The 11,177-nt window shown below is 36.5% G+C and overlaps 2 protein-coding genes across 3 annotated transcripts; one reads left to right on the top strand and one right to left on the bottom strand.

The window, feature by feature from the left end:
• Window positions 1-1,046: 1,046 nt before the first annotated feature.
• On the bottom strand, window positions 1,047-5,463 carry LOC116715930 (gap junction beta-6 protein-like). Of its 2 annotated transcripts, XM_032556696.1 has the most exons (6): window positions 5,309-5,461; window positions 4,317-4,488; window positions 3,154-3,306; window positions 1,791-1,939; window positions 1,497-1,703; window positions 1,047-1,408 (listed from the first exon to the last, which is right to left on the bottom strand). In XM_032556696.1, exons 2-6 carry the CDS (start codon window positions 4,485-4,487, stop codon window positions 1,405-1,407), a joined length of 684 nt encoding a protein of 227 aa, XP_032412587.1. In that variant the 5' UTR covers window position 4,488; window positions 5,309-5,461; the 3' UTR covers window positions 1,047-1,404. The 2 variants fall into 2 exon arrangements, with proteins under 2 accessions (XP_032412587.1, XP_032412588.1); XM_032556697.1 differs by lacking the exon at window positions 1,047-1,408 and having other exon boundaries at window positions 1,493-1,703; window positions 5,309-5,463.
• Window positions 5,464-8,536: 3,073 nt separating this feature from the next.
• Window positions 8,537-10,934, top strand: LOC116715941 (histone deacetylase complex subunit SAP18). Its single transcript, XM_032556717.1, has 4 exons — window positions 8,537-8,714; window positions 10,268-10,377; window positions 10,458-10,580; window positions 10,666-10,934. Exons 1-4 carry the CDS (start codon window positions 8,643-8,645, stop codon window positions 10,820-10,822), a joined length of 462 nt encoding a protein of 153 aa, XP_032412608.1. The 5' UTR covers window positions 8,537-8,642; the 3' UTR covers window positions 10,823-10,934.
• The last annotated feature ends 243 nt before the right edge of the window (window positions 10,935-11,177 follow it).

The following is an 11,177-nucleotide window of genomic DNA, read 5'->3' as shown; positions in this document are numbered from 1 at the left end:
AAATGTTCTTTTTTGTAGGTTTCTGTAAAGTGCAGTGAATGGGAATGTTCTGCCGCTGATCCTCACTGTTCTTAGGAAGGAGAAATGTCAGTATGTTTGCAATAATACTGGAATACTGTGATATTAAATTAAAACAATACTCTGTCCTTGGTTAAATATTTCTCACATTTCCTCTAAAGTGTACCTATTGTTTCATTGTACTAATTTTCATAAGCATGTTGTCTGCAAATTTTGAATGTATTGACAATTTGTACAATTCTGTAATAGTATATTGGCAATGTACTCTTGAAAAATGTAAATATATTTCAAATAAAATGTGATTTGTTATGCATGCCTGCATCCAACTCTATGACCAACATTCACCATCCGACCCGATGGAACTGGAGAGGTTCTGAAGGAGGAATGGCAGAGGATCCCCAAATCCAGCTGTGAAAAACTAGTTGCATCATTTCCAAGAAGACTCATGGCTGTACAAGCTAAAAAGGGGTTTCTACTGAGCAAAAGGTCTGAATACTTATGACCATGTGATGTTTCAGTTTTTCTTGTTTTTAATAAATTTACAAAGCTTTCTACAATTCTGTATGTTTTCTGTCAAGAGGGGATGCTGAGTATACATTAATGAGAAATAATATGAACTTTTCTGAGATTAGCAAATGGCTGCAATGAAACAGAGTGAGAAATTTAAAGGGGTATGAATACGTTTCATTCATTAGTTCACCAGGGACTTTGATTTTCCTCATTAAAACAAAATCAGAGTAAAGGAAAAACATGGATATTTGAAATGTCCGTGATTGTATTCAGTGACTCAAATATAAAATACATAAAACAACTTTCCTAGCAAGTTGGCAAACAGCTGTGGAAATTATTGCTGTGATTCAACCAACAATTTTATGATTTTCTAATGAGCAAACATTTAAAACCAGAAAGACTCAGAAATGGAGCGATGGTCAGAAAGAGGTCAAGTTTTCCATATTAAAGAAAGTCCATAAAGTAACGCATTTGGTCCAAAATGTCTGATTCAATCTGGATTTTCTACTGATAAAAGCCCAGAGAAATCCTCTCTGATCAATAAATTATTGACTTCATATTGAAATATTTTCCATCCACCAATCAGGAACCCAGATATCTCAGCCGGGCCACAAAAATTCCACAATGGTATAAAAACAAATGGCATCAAGGTGTGCATAAAAATTCATTGTTGACATCCGTCACCATTTCTGGGGTCATAGAAATGTATTTATCTGCATTTAAAATTGTTCTTAAAAGTCTTTGCTATGTGATGCACCTTCATTCTGGAGCAGATGGTTTGTTCAAACCCAAATCTGTCTCTTGACAAATCTGTTCTCCTTGCTGATTTCGTCACCCTCTGCCCTCAAAGTTTCATTGAAAGCAAGATGTCAGTTGTTAGCTGAAAATCAAAGACACAAAAAGGTAATGTAAAACTGCAAACCTATTAAATCTGATTAATCACCTGGTAGTATGATTAACACTTCTACCTGTTGAGAGCCTTGGCAACCAGATATGCAAGTTCAGCCAAATTAAGAACCATGCAGATAGAAGAGGCAGTAGCCATGAAAACGGTGAAGACGGTTTTCTCCGTGGGCCGTGAGACGAAGCAGTCCACCAGGTTGGGGCATGGCCACTGATCGCACTGCACCAGGCGTGGCATCTGGAAACCGTCGTACACAACGTACAGGGCGTACCTGGCGATACAAGGATGTACAGTGTGTGTTCTCACACCAAACCAGTCTGATTATGGACAGAGGGAACAGTCAAATCCCACATCTTACATGAATCCACCTTCAAACATCATTTTAAACACCAGGCTGCAGAGGTATGTCCACCAGAGGGCGCCAGCTATTGGGAGTCTCCTCTTTTTTAGAGTCTCCAGCTCTTCTTCTTGCCCCTTATTGTTGAGTACGCTAGCCCGTCCAGAACTCTGACGCACAGTAATGGCCGCCCATGGGAAAATAAACACACAATACCTTCTGAGATTAACACAGACGTGAAGAGATGAGTGTGAAAAATGCAGTAGCATAAAATCATATAAAACTTGGACACATATTGATACATTTGAAAGTGTTTCCCATGTCACTACAGTACAAAAACTTCCAGTTATTTCTTTGGGTTAGTCAGGTGTGAGCTTGATGGTTCACTGCATAACCAAATTTGGTTATGACTTCCTTTATATTGTACTTAAAATGCCCTGGCATGATTTATACCAAGGTCACTAATATGATCTAGGTGCATAATTTAGATTTTAAAACAAACGAAATTCATCAAATTCTCTCTAATTTCAATACACAGTTCTCATGTGACATCACGTAACACTTCCGTGAACTTTATCTATGACAACAATAAACAAGCTACAAGCTTAGAACTAGCTCTTGTTTCATTCCTATCTAACTTATAAACAATATAAGTACATTACAATTATTGGTCAATCACCCTTTTTGATTTCTCTACCCATCTCTGTGTATTACTAACATAAATATCACTTAGTGTCGTTTACAGTTAGCAAAATTAGCCGAGCTGATGTAGCTTTTATCTGCTAGCTAAGACGGACATGTAGCCTAAGTGTGTTTTCCTACATGTACTTACTTTGCCAATAACCAAAACCTTGTTATTCACCTGAAAGGTTCATAAGTCCTTTGTAAATCTGTTTAAACATTAATTATGTTGATGAAGCTCCTGCATGGTCTAAACACGCTTTGTGTTCACTAGACAGACATAGCTCTATGTCATAGTATGAGATGGAGGCAGCTTCTCCATATCGTCTGACATGTTTTCATTCTCTGTTTCATACGGTTTTGTTGATATATATTTCTCTTCTACATTGATCAAGAGTGTTAATATACTTTATATTTTATTCTTCGTTGATCTGGAAACCATGGTTCAGATGTTTTGCGCTGCGTTCTCCTAAGATGATCACTTCCGGTTCAGAAGGAACCACGTTCCCATCCAGATTAACGGTCCAAATCCTCTGGGATTTTTCTAGATCAGAATTTATCTGTCTGAAAATCCAGGTTGGTCCAGAAGCAGCAAACAGTCCCAACCACCACACTACCACTACTATGTTTGACTGTAACATGACATCAGCTTACAGAGGTGCCTTCTCACAATGAATAAGCAAAATAAAAGAGGAACATCCACCTGAAGGATTCGTCTCTTATCGCAGTGATTGCGGTAGGACACATACATGGAGACCAAGAGGGTTGGTGTGGACACAAAGACCAGCTGGAGGCTCCAGAGGCGGATATGGGACACTGGGAAGAACTGATCATAACAGACGTTTTCACAGCCAGGCTGGGAGAAAAAAGTAACAGAAATGGAAATCAGCATCACCATACAGCTGGCATTGGGCTTGTTTCTAATGATTAGTTTTGATTTATTAAACTAAATGGTATCATACAGCCAGCAGGTGTCAGTATTTGCTGTGTGGTGGTTAGTTTGCACATTTGCTGTATCATTTCTTTACAGTTTTGGTCTTTTTGTGCCCTGATTTGGGGACATCTTACACTCACATAAACAAGCAACAAGGTAAAGTTATTCTCTGTAAGGAAATGTACTAAGCATTTGGGTCCAGTCCGGTCCGAATGAAAAAAGTGAGTAGGTATGAAAGAGGAGTTAGGAATTAAGAATAGGAGAAATTGATCTGGAGTAGTTTAGATTCAAAGTTTAAAAAACAGAAAAAAAGGAGTTGCGGTCAAATAAGAGCAGGAAAATTTTATTATTGTTCAAAATAATAGTAATAATAAAAACAAATCATCTTACTTTACAAAAAAATAACCGTTTTAAATTCAAATTCAACCGGATTCAATCCACAACGAAGAGTCCAATTTGAATCAAACAAAAGCAAATCAGGCCAGTCAGTGAAACAATTGTCATGTATAAAATAAAAATAAAAAAACAACAGGATTCATCCAGTCATTCTAAGCAAGCACTGGACAACAGTGGAAAGAAAAAACACAAATTAAGTTTAGTCAGGTTTATTTTCACAGCTAATTTAATCAACAAAGCAGTTCAAAGTGGTTTACCTTAGAAAATAATGTTAATATTTTATTAATATAGACATTTCCTGTGGTTATGCTAGTAAAGTAGCAGAGATAGAGGTTTGGAGCATTTGCTAGTAGCTATTTACATAAATAAAACCTTCAAACCTGAAGGTTTTATTTATATAAAACCATTTTAGAATGATTGAAACCTCATAGTTTACATTGTAATTTATGTCAAAAATGCAGTCAGTTTAAATAAATTCAGCCTGTTGATGTCTATAAATAATGTCATGTTTCTTTCCAACTTGTCAAACGACATACCTGTAGTGTGTTACAGGTGAAATCGGACTGCTCGTCGCCCCAGACGCTCTCAGCGGCCACAACCAGAACCATGACTCTGAAAATAAACAACACAGAGAGCCACACTTTCCCCAGGGAGGTGGAGTGCCGGTTGGTGCCGAGTAGCTGAGCGTACAGAGCCGGCCAAGACATCCTGTTAGAGCAGACAAGCAAAACAATCAGAAAAGTTACTTTTTACACCAGAAAACGGCAGGTTAAATGTTTAATCGTTTGATAAAAACGACTCCATGACGACGTGAATCTATTTCTGCGGAGGAGAGAAGTGGCAGAAGATGAAAGCAGAAACAAAAGCCGACTCTGACAGAGGAAGGCGATGAAAAGGAATGAAAGTGAGAGGAGGAAAGTCGAAGGCGCCGTGTCAGCATTCATGTGAACATCTGATGAACCTCGCTGCCCACTGACACTGTAAAAAATACTCTACTGTACAAAGAAAGCATCACCATTCACTGGTAGAAACATATTTATGTTTCACCCTCAGATAAATAACTCGGGCTGCACTACAACTACAGCAGAATCATTTTTTAATCAAAGCGATTAAAAAGAATATTGTGTTTGTAAATATATTCAATTTATACCTTTCCTTTCTTACCTTTATTAGCAGATTATTTACTATCATTATCACCCTTACTTGTTTTTATTTTATTTTATTTGTTGTTATATAACAGATTTTGAGGAATTTACAGTTGTACATTGGAAAGGAGTTGGTAATTATTCTGACACTCTATGTCTAATTAATAATATTACTAACATTAATATAACTGATTAGTTACAGTAGGTTAAACAAGTATATGAATACCATAATGTTTTAAATTAAACATTTCTGATAATTATTGATTTATAAGTTAATTATTTTTGTTCTCTTGTCCTATTTGTTAGTTATTTCCTTTGTTTTTAGAAATAAACAAATAAATGAAATGAAATAAAAATGACTCCAACAGGAACACATTTCTCACCTTGCTTGCAGTGATTCAGGTTATCGGCTGTAAAAATTTCCCCATTTTCTTTTCCTGCAAGAAGAAAATAAAATGCATCTAATTGAAATTACAAAACTGACTGAAATAAATCTGAATTTGTTCTTTGAGAGCAACAAGACACAAACCTGCAGCTCTTAAGTCTTCTGCATAAAGATGCGTTCTTCACTGAGGAGTCAACAAAGACAGCAACAGGGTCACTTCCTCCAATGATTTTCAAAATAAAACTAATCAGGGCTTTGTTTGGGATACTAAAATCTTTCCAGGAATCAATCTGGACTTTTTTTCTGATCCAAAGTTGCAAGAGTGAAAGGTAGACAGGCATCCTGTAAAGTAGGGGTGTCCAAAGTGTGGTCCTGGGGCCATTTGTGGCCATCGGACTGATTTTGTGCGGCCCCCACCTCCGATCAAAAACAATGATACAAATTTGGCTCATTCAGCACAGGAGGTTGATGCAGATGGAAACTTTTCATTTTTATTTTTAATCTGGGTAAAATTATTACAGACATAATTTTCTTGTAATAGAAAAAGTTGAGCTGACTTAACTTTACCTAAATATATGAAAGTGTTTTGGAACAAACTGACAGAAAAGAGACCCTTGCTGTAACGCATGCTAACCCCTGGAACTTGTTTTTCTATTTGGTGACATTATGACCAAAAACTTTAAAAAAAATACTCCACAACTGGAAATCACAGTGCAGTTACAGCTGCAGGTCTGTTAGTCGGTTTCCTCTAAATAATCATTTAGTGACATTTTGCAAAATAGCTTTAGCTCAATCAGATTAAACGAGTTTTAAGTATTGACACAGTTTGCTGAATATTTTAATTGTGCTTTCACCAAATTAAAGCATTTTCTTCCACATGTTTTCTGTTGCAAACTTTAAATGTGTCATTTAAGCATGCTTTTTTTTATTTTCCTTAGTAGCCATAATAGCCTCTGTGCTATAAAATGTTAGTGCTGATTTTTTACATTTTGTTTTTATCAATTACAGAGCTACATTATGACAAAATATCTTCAAGTTTGTTTTCAGAGCAAATCTGTAAAATTAAGTTGTATCGTATTTTGTCCTAGCAAGTCTAATGTTTCTGTCAAAAGCATTAAGGCGTCTTTTTGTGAGGCTAACAGCCTTTATTGATATAAAATGGAAATGGAGAGAGAAAATTGTCATATTGAAGTGTTGCAGTTTTACCAGAATGAGGCAAAATTGAAGACATGAAGAGGTTTTAATAAGATGTTAAGATAATTTCTAATTCCATAGATTTACTAGTTCTAGATAGATGTTGTTGGTTTTCTAATAGGAGTCTATTAGAGTCAAGAGTGTCCATCATTTTGGAGACATTTTTCATGTTTAAGTCAATTTAAACTGTTGTATTCAGATTAAAGATTTTACTGAACCAGCAGTTTGCAGGGCTGAGAGAACAAAGTGGCATTGTGGTGTGTAGGTGTGTGTGTGGGAAAGTGTATCTGTGTGTGATTGTTGGGACCGTAACTGGACCCAGCGAGAGAGTCGGAAGAAGAGCTTCTCAGATCAGAGTTACGTCTTGGCAGCGGCCGGCGATCCGGACAGAGCGGCTCTGTGTGCGGCAGATGACTGGGACTGATGAGCTTTTCCCACAGTTTGTGGAAGTGTGGGAGCAAAAAGAGACTTCCTCGCTTCGACCTTGTGGATTCTCTCGGAAGTCGAATAAAGACTTCGGAAGACGCTAAATTTAAGACAGAGACGCAATCTAGGAAATAAAGATCTGAGAATGGTGAAATTAGGAATGTCCTTAATTATGGTTGGGAATTTATCGTATCGTTTATCATTTATCGTGATGAGAATTTTGATTTATCGTTGTCTCAGTTGTACTAATTTCTCTACTATTTGTTCAATGAGTGTCAATAAATGTAAATACATTTAAAATATGATTAAATGCAGCTATTGTGCGCAGTTCAGTGATATAAATCATACTTCTTCATGTAAATGGTGTTTTAAAGAAGCTAATTGTAAACGGGAATGTTTTTCAAGAACAGTATTTGTGTTTGTGGAGCGATAAAGAATGAATAAATGAATGGTTTTTATTGTCACACAATATATTGTGATAAAACTTTAAATCCATACTGTCCATCCCTACTTTTGTAGACTAAACTGCACTGCAGAGTAGTTAGGTATTCTTTGGTGATATGTTTTTGCTTGTATGTAGGTCAAAAAGAGCCACTTTAAGTTGGTTTATCACCTAAAATCTCAATAAAACCCTTTTGTGATAGAATTTGTGTTAATACAAGGCCCTGCTTCGTTGAATGGGTATCAGTGTCAGAGACTCAAAGAGCCACTGTTCGATCTTTCTATCAAGTCCGGAGCAGAAACGGCTGAGAAAAGCTCGGAGGATCGTTTCAGTCTGGTGTGTGAGTGGAAATGTGGGAATCAGGGTGAAAGAGTAGAGACGTTTCTGGGCTCTGATCAGCCAGAACAGAGAGCGGCACTGTCAGGAAGAACACAAACAACCACACACTGTACCATCACATACTGTGCAAACATACACTCACATATATGTTGACAGGAATTACACACACACTCACCCACAGACAGTTTAATGAGTGAGCAGGAGTGAAGCATGTGACTGAATGGGAGCTTTCTGTAGGAAGGCTTGGCTGGTTGACACTAAGATGCAGTTTCTACAAAAACTGAAAATCTAACAAGCTACAAGAGTGTTAGGTGATTTATAAACATTCTGGATAATGAGAAAGAACATCTAAACCACTGAGATGTTTCCTGTCATCACAGAAACAACATTCTTTCTTTCAAATGGTTCAGAAAGTCTAATTAGGATTTCTAAATGTAATAAATAATAATGCATGATGTCTCTCAGAGCCCAAAGCATAGAATTAGACAGAACAGATCTGCCCTTATGGATTAGGCATACTGTCACTCATACCCAATATATATACATATTTTTCAATTTTGGGACAGATACAGATATGTGATCGGTGCATCTCTACTTGAACTTTCCCACCTTGTGTCACAAATTTTATTTAATTGACTGCACAGTTGCAAAGTAGAAGAAAATCGAACATGGCTTACAGTTTTTGTTATCAATATTTATTGCTAGCGACAGGATTAATGAGTTTAATATATATTTTGAAGCAAATTTGAAATACATTTCCATTCTGATCCGCAAACCTCACCAGCTGGTGGCGGTAGTGAGCAACAGAACGTTGTTTGCCAACCGCTAATAAAGTCAAGAAGAAGTCTCTCACCACCTTGTTCGTTGCTGTAGCTACGAAAAGAGCACGGAGGCGGACTTCGTTGTGTGACTGTATTATTAATAAATAACAATGGCGCTTGAATCGCGGATTACACAGGAGGAAATAAAGAAGGAGCCAGAGAAACCCATCGATCGGGAAAAGGTAAATAACAGGATTTTACTCCTGCTGCTTGTTTTACTTCTGTACCCCGAGCTAACCTAGTTAGCATGTGATGCTAATATCAGAAAGCAAACTATTGAACGGTATTTGTAATATTAGATCAAATGCATCACAGTAGTTAAATTGTGTGAAAATTTGCTGTGGTAATGTTAAGCTATTTAATAGTCACGGGGGGGAAAAACTGGTAAATAACGAAAAATCAACGTGTCGCGCTAGCTAATGCTTTACTAGCTAATGGCTATCCAGCGTGAGCATTAAAAGATGTTTAATTTTATGTTTATCTTTAAAAATATGTAGATTTTATGTCATGTAGTGTTGTAACTTTCTTCTCGAAAGTCTATATTTGCACTATTTTTAAATGAAAATTAGAATCAAGCAGGTTGTTAAATATATTTTATGCCCGACGCTGAAGCCAGGGGCTTTTTGGTAAAGGGCTATTCCGCCTGTTTTAGTGGATCTGATTCTGATTTCTGGTTCAGCTCTGAAATACTTATATAATCTTTCATTTGTGAAACCTTTAGACATTTTAGGCAAACATTAAACGGGATGCTTGTAATGCCACATGTGGCAATTTTTAAAATATTACAAAACACTTTTATCAGAAGTTAAACTTTGCTTTTAATATTATGATTTATATATAGAATAATCTAATCCAGAGTTGACTAAACATTTTGGTTTTTTAACCAAAAAGAAAGCATACTAATATTGCTCTTTTCAAAACTCATAAATATTTATTTATGTATTACTTTAGGCTGTATTTTAAAGGATTTTAGTCCATTTTAGAATAATACAATCCAAATCTACTTTTAACAGTATTGGGCTCTAAATAATACAATCCATCTAACCTGTCCCTGCTCAATGAAACAGCCCCTCATCATGATGCTGCCACCACCATGTGTTACTACACATGAGCAAGTTTGACTATTGTTAGTGGTTTTGATTGAACTAGTGCTGATAAGATGTAAGAAAAATATCAATTTATTGTAAAAAATATTCTACTTTTGAAACTCAGGAATTAGTAACAAAAATTTCTAGAAAAAGTCTGAGTTTTTTTTTCTATCTGCAATGACCCTAATACACGGTTGTACTTTTAATGAGACCTGCCAGCTACGCACTAATAAATTCTGTCCTTTATTAGCTTTTGTAAGTTATTGGTGTATTTTGACATCAACATCAATAATTTCCCTCATTGCACAGGAATAAATTAACATATTAATGCATATAATCATGTTTCATTTGTCACCTTTTACATGTAAGCACGATTATAAATGTTTTTAAGTATTATCTGTCCCTCACTAAAAGGTTGCGTTGTAGTAACTTGGTTTTGCCACTAGATGGCAGTCCTGATGGATTGATTGTGTAGATGTTGCGTTGATCCCTGTCAAAAACATTATTTAAAGACAAACGGTGTTTATTAAAGTAAATTTGAAACACTAACAAGTATTTATAAGCTCATTTGATTGTGTAGAATACTTTTGGACTGTTTCTGCACTGCTTGTGTTAAAAGTTATGCTTGATTTTCTCGTTTGCTGCAGACTTGCCCCCTTCTCCTGCGAGTATTTACCACCAACAGTGGGCGACACCACAGATCAGACGAATTTGCTCGGGGCAATGTGCCCTCCAGTGAGCTCCAGATATACACATGGTAACATTTTGTTGGCTTGTCTGTATTTACTTGTCACAGAAATGGAAATGGAGCTGAACTGTTGACTGTATGTGTTGCAGGATGGATGCTACATTGAAGGAGCTTACCAGTTTAGTAAAGGAAGTGTATCCAGAAGCCAGGAAAAAGGGGACTCACTTCAGTTTCGCCATTGTCTTCCCTGATCTGAGAGTAAAGATGTACAAGTAAGTCTAACTCTACAAATCTGTGCTGACTAGACAGGTTGATCAGAGGAATAGCAGGTAATTGATCTTAACTGATCACTTTCAGGTTGAAGGAGATTGGCAGCACTGTGTCTGGGAGGAAAGGCCTGGATGACGCCATGACGCTGCAGTCTCAGCGTTTCCAGATCGGAGACTACCTGGATATAGCCATCACGCCGCCCAACAGAGCGCCGCCCCTCAACACGCGCATGAGGCCTTTCTGAACGCCCTCTCACACTCTGAGAGATGGATCTTTATTTTGTGTTTTCTCATCTTAAATTGTTTCATTCATTTGTAAAACCTGATGTTTAATAAACCTGGGTTTTTTTTCAAAGACTAAGTCTAATTTTTACTGACTGTTATGAGAGGCATCTCTGTAAAACTTTAGTAATTAGAAGTAATTGTAATTGTCAGTAGACTAAAAACATATTCTGCATTTTAGCAAATTTAAATGTGGTGTAAGTAATTTCTCACAAATCAAATATTGACTCTCTAAGTATTAGAGACATAGGAAAGAAAATAAGGTAAATAATTTTGGTTCTTTACCTGTTTGTAAATTACTATTGAGATAAGAAGGAA

This window comes from Xiphophorus hellerii, chromosome 24 (genome assembly GCF_003331165.1).
Source record: "Xiphophorus hellerii strain 12219 chromosome 24, Xiphophorus_hellerii-4.1, whole genome shotgun sequence".
Taxonomy (NCBI): domain Eukaryota; kingdom Metazoa; phylum Chordata; class Actinopteri; order Cyprinodontiformes; family Poeciliidae; genus Xiphophorus; species Xiphophorus hellerii.
The sequence above is the reverse complement of the archived record's forward strand: the minus strand, read 5'-3'. Positions and strand labels throughout refer to the sequence as shown.

Bases quoted from the DNA above. Each gene is read 5' to 3' on its own strand.
- LOC116715941 (XM_032556717.1), top strand. From the start codon at position 8,643: ATGGCGCTTGAATCGCGGATTACACAGGAGGAAATAAAGAAGGAGCCA. The intron at 8,715-10,267 runs GTAAATAACAGG...CGTTTGCTGCAG, and splicing joins AACCCATCGATCGGGAAAAG to ACTTGCCCCCTTCTCCTGCG. The intron at 10,581-10,665 runs GTAAGTCTAACT...GATCACTTTCAG, and splicing joins CTGAGAGTAAAGATGTACAA to GTTGAAGGAGATTGGCAGCA.
- LOC116715930 (XM_032556697.1), bottom strand. From the start codon at position 4,487: ATGTCTTGGCCGGCTCTGTACGCTCAGCTACTCGGCACCAACCGGCAC. The intron at 3,307-4,316 runs GTATGTCGTTTG...TTTTTCTCCCAG, and splicing joins TCACCTGTAACACACTACAG to CCTGGCTGTGAAAACGTCTG. The intron at 1,704-1,790 runs GTAAGATGTGGG...TTGTATCGCCAG, and splicing joins ATGTTTGAAGGTGGATTCAT to GTACGCCCTGTACGTTGTGT.